This window comes from Lytechinus pictus, chromosome 2 (assembly GCF_037042905.1).
Source record: "Lytechinus pictus isolate F3 Inbred chromosome 2, Lp3.0, whole genome shotgun sequence".
Taxonomy (NCBI): Eukaryota; Metazoa; Echinodermata; class Echinoidea; order Temnopleuroida; family Toxopneustidae; genus Lytechinus; species Lytechinus pictus.
In genome coordinates, this window is record NC_087246.1 from 13,384,184 (window position 1) to 13,399,697 (window position 15,514).

At 35.1% G+C, this 15,514-nt stretch overlaps 1 protein-coding gene across 1 annotated transcript in view; it reads right to left on the reverse strand.

The window, feature by feature from the left end:
- The window catches only part of LOC129254779 (carboxypeptidase D-like), a 32,061-nt gene extending 20,873 nt beyond the window's left edge, over positions 1-11,188 (reverse strand). The window contains exons 1-10 of the mRNA XM_064110079.1: positions 11,024-11,188; positions 10,263-10,342; positions 9,216-9,392; positions 7,770-7,961; positions 7,044-7,324; positions 6,221-6,323; positions 5,649-5,791; positions 4,865-5,031; positions 4,040-4,446; positions 3,425-3,594 (exon numbers count right to left, since the gene is read on the reverse strand). Of these exons, the coding sequence (XP_063966149.1) occupies positions 3,425-3,594; positions 4,040-4,446; positions 4,865-5,031; positions 5,649-5,791; positions 6,221-6,323; positions 7,044-7,324; positions 7,770-7,961; positions 9,216-9,392; positions 10,263-10,332 (1,710 nt within the window). The 5' untranslated portion in view covers positions 10,333-10,342; positions 11,024-11,188. The remainder of the gene's footprint in view (positions 1-3,424; positions 3,595-4,039; positions 4,447-4,864; positions 5,032-5,648; positions 5,792-6,220; positions 6,324-7,043; positions 7,325-7,769; positions 7,962-9,215; positions 9,393-10,262; positions 10,343-11,023) is intronic.
- Between the last annotated feature and the right edge of the window lie 4,326 nt (positions 11,189-15,514).

Consider the following 15,514-nt stretch of genomic DNA (forward strand, 5'->3'; position numbering starts at 1 on the left):
TTTATTCAGAGTTTCATATTATAAGTCTCATAAATATGCATTTCAAATTTGAATATTACACACACACATATGGCACAGGGAAACATAAAACCGCAATTTCCTCCAAATAAAAGTTTGTGAAAACTATCAATAGTTTAAAGTTTCTCACGCAACTTAAATTCTTCGATTTAAAAGCGTTTCTCAATCGAATGTATAGTAAATGTCCTAATGCCACAAAAATTAAAAGAATTTTCAAGTAAGATGGAATATATCTCATTTTATGTTATCCGAAAGGAGACAATGTGCATTTTACCAGGCGCGCATTTTGAAAGAAAAATTGAAAATACCGTACATTATGTACATAATTACATGTATAAGTACATACTAAAGCGAGTTTTTAATTGAATAGCACAATTTGTCAATTCTTTGCATCCCAGCTCAAATTCTTGCGGAAATACTGAGGAATAACGTACGGGCGGATGCCAAGTGCACTTTTGCGTGAAAGTATCATTTTTTGCGTGAAATCTGAAAGAATGTCGAAAATCACGCATTTTGATATTTTGACGGATTATCATCATATTTTTCATTATCTTTGATATGGAATTATTTTTATTCAGAGTTTCAAATTATAAATCTACTAAATATGCATTTCAATTTGGAATATTACACACACATATATGGCAATATGACATAAAAAATCGTGATTTACTCAAAATAGAAGTTTGTGAACACTATCAATAGTTCTAAGTTTTTTTACAAGTTATTTTCTTCGATTTAAATTGGTTCATCTATTGAATATCGATCGTTTCTAATGTCACAAAGAATTTTCAAGTAAGATGGAAGAAATATTTTGCGAAAGGGGGCATGCAAAATTTAGCGGGGAGGGGGAGGGGCATTTTGAATGTAAAATTGAAGATACTGTAAATTATTAGCATAATTACATGAATAAGTACATACTTAAAACGAGTTACAAAATTTCTGGCCGCATCTGCCTCTTCCCCCCCCCCCTGACCCCCCCCCCCCGCTGCCTAAGGTCATGTATAGTGTCCGAAAGGATTACATGGAGCTGAAAGTGTCCCGTTTTCAAGATAATATACCACTAGCGTGAAGGGGGGGGGGGGGGGTGGCAGACTGTCCCCCCGACGAGTCACAACTCATGCAGGGGATGTACCCCTGTCCCCCCCCCTGGCTCCTTTAGTCCTGCTCTGCTATGCATGCAGGCGAGACAAAAATAGGTATTGCCGTGGCAACGGCCATATTTTTTTAGACTTTGATAATCCAATTATTGAAGTAAAATGTAGATTGACAGAGTAGTTTAAAAATGCTAATTCGATCGTTTTATTCATACATGTTTATTTTATATGCACTAGCGTACCTACGGGGGGGCAGAGGGGACAGTCTGCCCCCCTGACGAGTCCCAACCCATGCAAAAGACGTATCCATGCCCCCCCCCCCCCGTCGAGCTTGAAGACTTTTTTTTGCTTGTCAAATTTTTTGGCCGACGGTTTGCCCCCCCCCCTGTGGAAAATCCTAGGTACGCTACTGTTTCTATGATTTTGGATATAGATATTCCTACAAAATTAATATTACCATGGTAACGGCAAATCAAATATAAGACCTATTTATGAATATCGCCACAGGTAGATTTACGTTCAGCACCAATTAATTAGCGGAAATAGCAAGAAGATCGAACTCTACAAAAGTAAACATAATCCTATATACTATCATGACGAGTATCGCACTGATTAATATTAGTATGTGCAATATAGATGTAATATTGTGCGCTGTTTGTATTTTATCAGAAATGCGCATCCGATAAATGTACATTGTTATCTTTCGCATATATAACATAAAATGATATATCTTGCATCTTATTTCAACATTTGTTTTCACTATATGTGCCATGACAACAATTATTATGTATTTATTCGGTTAGCGCTAAAATTGACGAAATTGAGATGCGGAACACAAACATCATACTATTGATAGTTTTCACAAACTATTATTTTTAGTAAATCACGATTTTATATTTCATATTGCCATATATGTGTGTGTAATATTCCAAATTGAAATGCATATTTACTAGACTTATAATTTGAAACTCTGAATAAAAATAATTCCATATCAAAGATAATCAAAAATATGATGATAATCCGTCAAAATATCAAAATGCGTGATTTTCGACATTCTTTCAGATTTCACGCAAAAAATGATACTTTCACGCAAAAGTGCACTTGGCATCCGCCCGTACGTTATTCCTCAGTATTTCCGCAAGAATTTGAGCTGGGATGCAAAGAATTGACAAATTGTGCTATTCAATTAAAAACTCGCTTTAGTATGTACTTATACATGTAATTAAAAACTCGCTTTAGTATGTACTTATACATGTAATTATGTACATAATGTACGGTATTTTCAATTTTTCTTTCAAAATGCGCGCCTGGTAAAATGCACATTGTCTCCTTTCGGATAACATAAAATGAGATATATTCCATCTTACTTGAAAATTCTTTTAATTTTTGTGGCATTAGGACATTTACTATACATTCGATTGAGAAACGCTTTTAAAACGAAGAATTTAAGTTGCGTAAAAAACTTTAAACTATTGATAGTTTTCACAAACTTTTATTTGGAGGAAATCGCGGTTTTATGTTTCCCTGTGCCATATGTGTGTGTGTAATATTCAAATTTGAAATGCATATTTATGAGACTTATAATTTGAAACTCTGAATAAAAATAATTTCATATCAAAGATAATCAAAAATATTAAAATAATCCGTCAAAATATCAAAATGCGTGATTTTCGACATTCTTTCAGATTTTACGCTAAAAATGACAGTTTCACGCAAAATTGCGCTTGGCATCCGGCCGATCGCTATTCCGGGGTATTTTTGCAAGACTATTAGCTGGGATGCCAAGCATTAGCAAGCATTAACAAATTTTGCCGTCCAAAGTATAAAAAATCGTTTTGGCCGGTCTACTATTATTCAAACAACTACAGAACTGAGATCAGCGTCACTGTATTGGTAACACCTAATTGATCAACACCTGAATCTTGTATTTACTATTTGGTGTCATCTCACATGGTCTCACCCTAGTTCTTCTTCAACAAGTTTGTATACTAACCATGTGGACTGATTGTGCTTTACCCCATTTAACATTTTGTCTAATTTCTTGACAGGCTATACCTATTTTGGCTAATATCCATTTGGTCTAACATCACTCAGTCCATATGATTAGAAAATGAAGTGGAAATTGGACTAAGTGGGTATTAGACCAAGTGCACTATTAGACCAACAGCAATTAGACTAACTTAGACCAACAGCAATTAGACCAAATTGGTTTATCCTATGTGGTATTAGACTATCTGAGAGGTAGAGTACTGCTTAAAGACCAAGTGAATATAAGCCCTGATATCAATGCCTTGTATTGGAGCAGAACTCACCAGTTCCCCATCGGGTCCAAAGCTATTTGGAGTAAAGTCTCCCTCATACATGCTACCTGTGCAATCTCCCTCATGAGCCAGGCCATAGCCATCATAGTCAATAGCTGGGATGATCGTCAGACGGGTGCTATTCAGGAGTCTCACAACCCTGTCATCATTGGCATGGTAACCTGTTATTAATGATGCAGATAGAGAGAGAAAAAAAATAATATGCAGCATTTATATAGCATTTAATAAAAGTGTTTCGAAGCACTGAAACTAAACTACAGTATATAAACTGGAAAAAATATTTAATGGTTTTGTCTAAGTACAACATATGGGCAGTATTAATATAGTGAATTTCAAACAAACTGATAACTTGACATCACTGCTCAAATGAACTTGAAGGGTAAATAAATAATCCTACGAATGGATGAATAATGAATATTGGAGGTAAGATCGCATGTAGTAAGAAAAAACGACAATATTATACAAATGTACATGCTAGGTTTTTAGTTTTTATCGAATAAACCAAATGGTTACTTATAAACTATGTAAACTTGTGAACAGTAGTATTTCTTGTTTGTTCCCATGTAAGTAAATGAATTGAAAATATATTAAATGAGTTAACAGTACCTTCTCCTAAATGATGGATGAATCGCCATAGCAATTCCCTGCCAACAGGCTCCTCCCCTCTCAAACCACCAATCAAGGCCACTCTGGGAATGTCGATATCATTATCCATTTTCCTGTACTTTCCCATCTCCACCATCCAGATACTGTTGCCTGACCTTGTTTGACCCAAAGGTGAAAGGTCAATGATGTCTGGGTATGACCCTTGATACTCCAGCAAAACTCTAGCCAGATCATCGTTGGTCTGGTATCCACTGAAGTTTTGTGAGATGGAGAAGTCATACCGAGCTGCCCATTCATCCAATGGTAGGTCCAGTTGACCATCATCTGACCCTTCTGTTACCAAGGTGAAGTTGACCTGGGTCGCTGGACCAGGGTAGACAATCATTTCTTGGGTTTGCAGTGCATATCTATATTTGAAAATGTATATGGGTCAAGTTTTGAATCTAGAGCGCAGAAACAGGTCATAATACGTAGTTTAACTTTTAAAATGCATGGAGTAGAAAAGTCCTCCACCCCAAATATCACACTCAGTTAATATTCCATTCATTTTCATGAATACACATGACTCTAAACTCAAATCTTCCAAATGAGTATAATTGTAATTTTAATTGTTGTGAGCAAACGATCCATCAACATACTCTAAATCTGTTCAGAGAACCCCTTTTTTTATGAAATATTTAATTTTCCATAATCATCAAGACTTGTCTTTGAAGCAATAATGGCTCAAGTTTCAATTTGCTAGGAGTCTACATGTATATTACAGCTAAAGTATGGACTTATAAAAATAAAAGATTTTTATGGAAGAAAAACTATGACTTGACTAACCCTTCAGCATGTGCAGTAATGTTGTAGATTCCAGGGGTCAAAGGTCGCCAGAAGTCGCCATATTTTGCCGTGCTCACATTGTGTTCAATGCCTTCTACAATGATGTGTGCATGGCTTATTCCCTTTCCTGCACGGTCTAACACAAAACCATGTATTCCTCTATGAACCTAGAATGATAATTACATGAAGATGATCAATAATAATGATTTATGAGGTTAGTGATTAAATATGTACAGCTGTGACTACACTATCTATACGATGGAAAGTGACCCACATTTAAAATAATCAATGCAATCATATCTTGTACATTAGTGAAAAAACATGATCATTGCATGACCTTCAAAACGCGAACATATTTCATTGTGATTAAATTTTCTAGATTTGCAGGAAAAAAATAAATCAATACAATAGATATCTTTACACATGGTGCAGTACATATCTGTGGAGTTCAATTTTACATATTTGCCTAAACTTTAAATAAATATTTTTTAAAATAAAATCATGTTAGTTTCACATGGCTTCATCAAGTACCAGTAGATTGATTTGGTTTTTACTGATGTCCCTCACTACACATTCATACGTTTAATTTTTGTATATAACCTTCATAGAAAGACTTTTGTTATTGAATGTCATTGAAAATATTACAGCCTACCAATAGTCTTTTTATAATTTTTTTTATACATCAAATGACTAAATTTTTTTTTTAAATCACGAAAAATGTGGAGGGGGGACCTAAAAGGGCCCCTTATTATTTTTATGGTTAAAGTAAAGAATGTAAGCTTACTTCATGCATGAAGCTAAGAAGAGACATTTTATTATCATTCCAATATTGAGGTAGATCAGCAGTGAGTGGAAACTTCACACAGCTCATCTCAACTGTTATCTCCATGGTATTTGTGTTCACATAGTTCCAGTCCTGCATCCCACCTAGGAGGGTTATCATTTGATATTAAAAGAAGAAGAGATAGAACAGTCACAATAACATCTAATTTGCAACAAATTTGGTGGCATTGATTTTACCATGCAATTACACATATTCAAACCAGGTTCATTTTTGCTGATAAAACTTTACGTTCACTGTATTTTAGTGCAAAGTTAGTTTGTACACTAATATATTGCGATGAATTCATACATTTTACCATGTAAGATGCTATAACATTTTCACATCACTGGATCCAGATATATCCTCGCAAGAATTAGATTTATTGACCTTTTTGCATGGTAACTTTGCAATTATTGGATCTACCATTAAAACCTCGATTCAAATTGGCTGCTGAACCCTGTTACCTTGGTAGTTAACATTTAAGGGAAAACTACCACAATAGTACCTTTTATGCCATAGGTGCAAGATCTTACCATCAACGAGGTACCATTTTGCTCCATTGGTTATACCGCCCTCAAACTTCTCATTGGGATACGCATCAGGGCAAGGGAATCCCTTATACATCATTCCATGTGACTGAAATAAGAAAGATGATATTTTTTGACAAAACAATGTCATACAGCACATAATTTATTTTATATCAAATTATGTTCCAAACTTTTAGATTTATATCAGGATATCATGTATTGTAAGAACACATATTTGGCAGTTATATTGAATGCCAAACACAAATAAGGGTGATTCAGAATAATATTAATCAGAGAAGACCAAACACATCAATTTCATGGCTGTCTCTGAGGGTTATTTGGATGATACATACATCGTAAGCACTGTTGTCATTATGTTGGTCAGCACTGGTCGGAAGCTGCCAGCACTCAATGGGTGATTTCAAGTACGGTGTTGACCTTGGTGTTGAAATTCGGATTGCTTCCCCTAGCTCCAAAACTTATTCAGAGTTTGTAAAAACTGATCCAGATCACATTATTGACATCTCAACAACTAGTGAGTGACTTTTCGAGACTGTCTTCATTTTATGTTTGGTGTAATAATTGTGTAAGAATTGACCTAACACCAACACCAAAAGGTCAACACTGAACACCCACCTGCTCAGATTTCCAACTGCCAAGGTAATTGATATGAAATTAATATTTCTAACATTTAAGCCCTCAAAATTGGCTAGTTTTCATTCCCATGATACCAAGATGTGTGTGATACCATTTCCACCACTAAATAGTCCATGTTGACAACCTTGATCAATAGTATTTTTTCTTAACAGAAATGAACCATATATCTTACATTAGCAAAGGCTAGAGCTAGCTGCTTGAACATGGCATCATCCGGAGATGCCGAGTACATGGATTCTTGGCTCTCGCTATTACTATCATATGGGTAATTAGCCACAATAGACCCTCCATGGAGACCTGCGGAGATCACAAATGGGTGTTTCTTCGTCCAATCCATGATGGCCTTGGCCTCTGGTTGTATGGTGCCCTCGCTACGACCAAACCGGTCAGGGAAGTTACGATTGAGGTCCACATTACGATGGTTGTTGCGACCAACGACAGATTCTTGGTCACCTGTAAGAATGATATTCATGATTTATGATAATGGAATCGCACTTGCTTGATTTACTTTCAATCAGATTTGGTAAAATTTGATATTTGATGAAAATATTACCAGCTTTTGTCCTCGAAAGACAAATGAATTCAGTTTCTTGGTCTAAGCTAGGAATAGGTTATAAAAGGACAAAACTGAGATAATATTTTTTGCATCTAGATGAAATATAAATCTTTATCATTATCATTAGCGCCTTTAGCGGCAACATCATTATTTATTCTTTTTCCTCCTCAACATCACTTATATTATCACCATCATCATCATCATCATCATCATCATCATCATCATCATCATCATCATCATCATCATCACCACCATCATCATCATCACCATCATCCTACTCCTCTCTCTCCTTCTTCTATGTCATACCCTTCTCATCAAGAAATCATCATCTTCAATCTGTACCTTCAAAAGCTATGGCTTTGCCATCAGGGTTCATGCTTGGGACCAGATGGATCCTTGTGTTGTCCACCAGCCACCTGACCTTGTCCGACGTCTCATAGTTCTCGCATAGGAACTGGATCAGCAGCATCAGCATCTCTCCACCCACAACCTCGTTGCCATGGATACCAGCAACATACTTCATCTCAGGCTCGCCTGTTTTGAGGGAAGAGGTTAGAACCTTAGGACATGGTGGGATGTCCTTGGTTAACACTCAGGGAAGGGATTGATTTAGAAAAAGGGCAATATATGTATGCCTGGAGGCATTCAGGCAAAAAAGTATTTATACCATATCAGCATAGCTGTACCAAATTAGGCGATTGCTATATATTCATAAATTTACGAGTCTGAACATGTAAAACAAATCCTCATACAACAAAAAACTAGGTTTAGAGCAATGTTTTGCCAAAGATCTTGATAACACGTCACCAAAAACATGTGTCTGAATACATGCTGATAATAGAACAGTAAAATTAATTTTAACTTGAGCACCCCTGCTCTATGGATGAGGACAATGTGTATGGGCAGTGACCAACAAGACAATTTTCTTCTTCTAATCAAAATATGTGTCTCAACATCTTTCAGGCTGCAAAAAAAAAACAATTTTACATGGTATCTGACTTCCTTATGAATTGATTTTTCTTGTATAAACATTTTGTGTCTGAACAAGTTGTATTAAGATTTATACTGAGCATGACTTTACAATGATAGGCTGACGGAATTACTTTTAAGCTGATGAAATGACTGCAACTTGGTTTCTCCACCAAGAGAACAATATAAATTAACATGCAACAACATTCACATGTATTACTAAATGCGGAATAAAACTCATAGCATGCAACATTCAAAGGGGGAATAATGACACAGACACAGTAACACATAAATAACATGAATATTTTGCTCATTCATTCAATCTATCACCCATCCAGACTCACATTGGTTTGTTACATAAACCAATTTCATCAGCACATCATAAATAATCTTCATTCATGAATATTATTATATTCATTACACTGAATTTATACATACATTCCATGTTAAAAGAAAACATATTAATCCTGTCACTTACATACTGTACACAAATCAGTAATCAATTATTCATATCAAGCAAAAGCATAATAATGTAATAGCAACATTGTAATAATGAATTATACATACATGTGACAAAATGTGAATATTTAAAAGTGAATATAATTGAATGAAAATTTGAATACATAAAATAGAGGTGTAAAAGTTAACCCATATTAATGATCTTCTTGTGGGTAGCCTTGTGACAAAAGCATTTTCTACCAATAAAAGCTCAAGACATCTCTATGGTAAATCCTAAGATTGATATTAATATCACTAAGGGCAAACCATGAAATAGTAAGTTATAGTTGAATCTGAAAGTATGATTGCTAAATCCCTCACCTGGCTCGTGGACACCTGGACGATCTGAGATCTCAATGGCCATGATCTGCCTACCCTGCACAGAGTTTCCTATGGAGTAGAGATGTGTGATGTTGGGGTAGCGATCTGTAATGTCTGTCAGATCTTCAATCATAGAATCTTGGGTGTGGTGAACTATGGGGACAGGCTCAATGAATCCTGGGAAATAAAAAGAGAACATTAATCAACCTTACAAGTGTATATACGGGAATATTGTGCAAATTCGCAATTTATCGCAAATCAATTTTAGGTTAAAATAAATCAGTTTGTCTCTTGCAACATAAATTATGAATTCAATTTCCTATGCATAAAATGAATCTATCTTCTGTAAATTATGTGAAATACAGTTTGTAATCCATCGAAAACAGTTTCATGCAGCATCATTTATATGCATAATTTCAGGTACACCATCATGACAAACCAATATCTTGTTAATTTATTTCATATTTTTGTTTCAAATATATTTTTGATTAAATTTAGAACCAGCTCAATGCAATGCTTTTGTAAAATCTTTCTTTACAATAAGCCATTTAGACATTGAAAATTTGGTGAGTGCATAAGAGAAAATTTGTATCCTAATATTACAAGCCTATTCTGTGTTTGGGAAATGGTTTCATACCAACAAGAAACAAACAGTTATTTCTATTTTGGTTAGGGTCCCGACCAAAATTAATTTTCATATAAAATCGTAATATATATTCTCATTTCTCATAATCCACACCATACTGTTTTAGGAAGTACATGTTCACAAATTGTAGTAATGAATAAATGAACCAAAATAATGATGGACACTTTGGTGCGGGGGGGGGGGGGGGGGGAGGGGTGTCTCCAAAACTTAAGAGAGGCTGTACAAAAGGTTGTTGTATTTAGTAGTGCTTTCCTAGCAACAATTAATCTAAGCAAATCATATTTTTATTTCATAATCATTATGTTAATATCTAATTACAGAGTTCTCTATAAAGTTGAATACATGAAATTTCAAATAGAACCAGAGTATATCTTTAAAAAAATGTTGAAATGCATTCTTACTTGTTTTGGATCTGAGTCTGAAGTCAACTCTGGTGACTTCATCCTCTGTTACTACCACATCACGAGACATACTAAAATATCTGGAAAGACAGAATAAAAGGATAAATTTTTTTATATGATATCAACCAGTGCTACATGCCACATCACATACACAGATTAAGAGACAAAACATCCCAGGACATCTGTGAACAAAACAAATGTGGTGAAGGAAATAATTTCCTTCCTGATAACATACACACATCATGTAGGCTTCCAAGACTTATTTCCTCAAACATTTCAAAGTTCATACCAAGAATGAACTGCTGAAAATAAAGTTATAGCATATTTAAATTCAATAATACAAAATAATTCAAGTTTTTATTCTTAAAAAATTTACCATTCTACATAATTTGCGAAATCTTGAGGCAGACGTAGACCGCAGCACATGCAAAGCATGGTGGATCTGCAACCGACTTGGTACATTAAATATTCTAAACATGTATTAGGGCTGTGTTCGATGCTGATTATCAAATTTTAACAGCAACATGAATCATGATACAAAATGCAATTACAAAAAAATTAACATTGAGCAGACCTTTACAGAGGGAGAAACATATTGAATACAATAATCAACATCAAGTCAAGGCATAATCACAATTCCAGCTTTGAAACTAAATGTACCAAGGTTAAACATTCTGAAATTTACATTGAAAGCAGGTCTACATAAAGCATTAGAGGATCAAAAAATATTAAACAAACATTCCTGGAGAGACCTGACCTACCCTTCAGCCTTGACAGTGATATTATAGGTATCTGGTAGAAGCAGTCGCCAGTAGTTACCATACTGCACCGATACAACATCATGGTTGATACCTTGGACTGAGATGGTTGCTCCTTCTATACCAGACCCATCAAAACTATCCAAAACAGACCCTTTCACACCAATATGAACCTAAATGGATAAATACAAAAAAACACTGTTAATTGACGGAGATAACCAATGCTTATCGGTAAATTGTAATTTTTATGGTTTTAACATTTTGATGAATCTTCACGACATCAGAAAAAAAAATCCACTTCTTTACATAAAGTGTCCTCAGGCCAGGAATTATACAATAATATTTGGTATCACTAAATTGCCATTTCTATAAACATATCAGGTACATGTATCATTAAATGTTTATAGCCTACCAGAGAAGATACTCATACATGTATGTACGGACACTTCCTAAAAATCAAACCAGTTAAGAATTTAAATGTGCAGTACTACTTATAAAAAAATACAACAATAAACTCTGCCAAAGTGATTCACTGATTCCTCTGTGCTACATTGTTATCCAAATATAATACAATAAAAGTAAAAGAGTAATGACATTAAACATTAAACTACTCCACATGTGTACAAGAGGTATTTTATACTAACTCATAAAGGTCCAGCACTCAATATTTACTTCTCTCTTCTTCCTTTTACGAGCATGTTTACTCTTTTCTTTTGGCCTGAACACTGGGAAAAATAACCAGCGAATATAAATGGCAAACTAGCGGGGGGGGGGGGGGGGGGCAGGCTTGAAAATGAATTTTCGTTATAATTCATTTTTTAACATATCAATTATCATCAGCTGCTAGGGTAATTAGTATATCAAGTTAATGTTCAGGAGCATTAAAAAAAAAAAAAAATTGGCTCTCTTATTTTATTTCTTGAACCATAGCTTCCCATAGTTTGTGCTCCCATAGTTGGGCAATTGTTTTGAGGTAATATTTGCTGGTGCTTGGCTGGCTAGCAATTCATATTCTGCAGAACAAACACTAAGATAAGTGAGTTTCACCAGTTCACATTCCAATGTTGTCAAATCCATCTCATGCACATTTTTCAATCTATTTTGTAAAATTTACAAACAAACGCTAAGTTTCATCAAAGTTCATTCATTCATAACATGCAGGTACATGTACATGTACATGTAGCTGTATCTCCTTGTTGCTGAACTTTCAAAAAAACTTGGACAAAGCCTAGTGTGTGACTAAAACTCGTGGTGGGTGTCTCGTCAAACAAACTGGTAAAGTCAGTCTTAATTTAATCAAGGGATTGAAGATGGAAAATTGTTAAAGTGAATCAGTTGGAAATTCATATGGTTAAAAATTGAAAGTTGATTTGAGGCTTGAAAAAATGTATTATTAAATTTTCTGATGAAAGTCAGTATTCATTAATTGGATGGATATTTTCTACAATTACATGAAGTTCAAAGCTCCATACTTTTAGTGTTATCTATATATTGTGCTCCATATTTATTTTCATTCCATATTCCCTCCCATATCATCAATTACATTCCATTCCATGGCAAACCAAAAATATGAATTTAATGTAAAATTTGTCTTTAAAAGTCTTACAATCACCGGTTGCCTTTACTTTGTAGAGCAGGATTACTGTGCAGTTACTGTACCTTCAAATAATTTGAAGAAGGGACATTTTTCATTGACTGAGGCATTCCATCTAATTTTGTGGGAAATTACGCCAACTGTGAATTGTACCCATACATGACCTATTCTGGAAATCAAATCAAGAACTTTACCTTTCATCAGCAGAAAGGGTACCAAGAAAAGGCCAATGTACTCCAAAAGTGATCTTATACATGTAGAAATTATAATGCAGGTTCACATAGACCGTGGAATGGATTTTACAGAATCCAACAAAATGACTACCAAGGGTGTTGTACCAATTCATTCATGGTAGAATACTGTAATTGCTAAAAAAATTAATAAAATTCATTCTGCCACCAGATGGGCATTTTTCCAAGGGTACAGTAAATCAGGTGCATGTTTATGCATATCTGTCTTTGTATTTTTATTCTCAGCATTATCATTTCATTATTATGCACTTTTTTTTATTTTTTTAATTTTAATTTCATTAATATTTTGTTTAACTTTAGCTCAAAGCAGTATGGTATCGTGAAAAGAATGTATCATCGATTATCAAAAATACACAATACTAGACACTTCACAGTCAGCTGCACAGTAGGCAGGCATACATAGTTTGGTTTATCAAGACAGGGGGTATGCATCTAGAGCATCTATTAATAAAATGATTTGATTTATAACAGCTGACAGTGAAAATACAGTACCCTTCTCTGTTGGATAAAAACGCAACTTAGAAAACATTTATCATATCCTCATGGAAATTTCTAAATCCACAAAGCTAAAGGCATGATATGTGTCTGAAAGTGACAAGGACATCACTTGATTCAGAGTCAAGAGACTTGCCAAATCAAACTCAATATTAAAGCCAATTTTGATACAAATTTTAAAACATACCCTAATAATTGGGAGTAGTTTCAATTTGCTTGAAAACTGGCAACTCATTGAAATGGTATATCATACATTATATTTTCATAGGTTACGACTTATGGGTTAACAAAAGCACACCAAATCAAATTGAAATGATTTAAAATAAACTACTAGTATTTTCTTACATGATGACAATATTTTGTTGTACAATCACCGGAACAAACACACAATTCTTTCCTGGGAATGATTACATGTACATTGTATGTTCAATCTTAATGACATGCAATGCATAGTACTCTGCACTTTTCCTTGCTGGTTGGGAAAAGCTTTATGGATTTGAGCAAAACTCTCCACATATAAGGGCCGTCTACACCATCCCAAGTTTTCAAATTAGCGCGCTATTTCTGATCCGGCAAATTATCCCGATCTGAACAATCTCGAGATTATTTGCAATGGAGACGCAATTATCGCGCTAGTTCGTAGGATTAATCTTGAGATTGCAATCCCAAGTCAACTTGGGATTATTTGTAAAATAGCGCGCGCGCTATTTTACGAATTATCGCACTAATTCGTAGGTGCAGACGCTCTCGGGATTATTTATTCACGGCGTCAGACCATAATACATCCATGCCTCGCTCGAGCAGGAATCGCTCTTCTTGCGATGGTGGAGACGGGGTTTCTTGAATCTCGAGATTAATCGTGAAGAGTAGGCTTTCTTATCAGCTTCTATACAAAAACAAGTGGAACGCCTCTGGCAGTCTCGCCTGCATTACGCAATTTAATATAGCAGCAGTGCTAACTTTGAAAACTACTATAAAATAATCATTCACAAAAACATCATTCATATAATGACATAATACCACGTTCATTGACCATAAATGACATTTGAACGGAGACTTAAGACTGTCAACTACACCCATGTCCACATTTCATTCACTCTATCCATAAACTTTCAAAGTTATGATGGCACTTCAACAATTACCCCAACATGGCCTAAGTTTATTGACCTTAACTGACCTTTGACTTGGTTTTGTGACCTGAAACTCACAGGGGATGTCCAGCGATGCTTGATTACTCTTATATCCCAAGTTTTATGAACTAGATCCATAAACTTTCACAGTTAGGATGGTAATTCAACAAATACCCCCAACACGGCCAAAGTTCATTGACCTTTAATGACCTTTGACCATGGTCATGTGACCTGAAACTCATACAGGATGTTCAGTGATACTTGATTACTCTTATGTCCAAGTTTTATGAACTAGATCCATAAACTTTCAGAGCTAGGATGGTAATTTAACATATACCCCCAACACGGCCAAAGTTCATTGACCTTAAATGACCATTGACCATGGTCATGTGACCTGAAACTCGCACAGGATATTCAGTGGTACTTGATTAACCTAATGTCCAAGTTTCATGAACTAAATCCATAAATTTTCAAAGTTATGATAGTAATTCAACAAATACCCCCAACTTGACCAAAGTTCATTGACCCTAAATGACCTTTGACCTTGGTCACGTGACCTGAAACTCGAGCAGGATGTTCACTAATACTTGATTAACCTTATACCCAAGTTTCATGAACTAGGTCTATATACTTTCTAAGTTATGATGTCATTTCAAAAACTTAACCTTCGGTTAAGATTTTGAAAATAATTTTCCCAACATGGTCTAAGTTCATTGACCCTAAATGACCTTTGACCTTGGTCATGTGACCTGAAACTCAAGCAGGATGTGCAGTAATACTTGATTAACCTTATGTCCAAGTTTCATGAACTAGGTCCATATACTTTCTAAGTTATGATGTCATTTCAAAAACTTAACCTTAGGTTAAGATTTGATGTTGACGCCGCCGCCGCCGTCGGAAAAGCGGCGCCTAATAGTCTCGCTCTGCTATGCAGGCGAGACAATGAAAGTGATCAGATTTCCCCAAAATAGGAAAGTCAGGTACAAATTTCAGGGAGAGTCTGTTTCGTATTCTCAAACAGGAT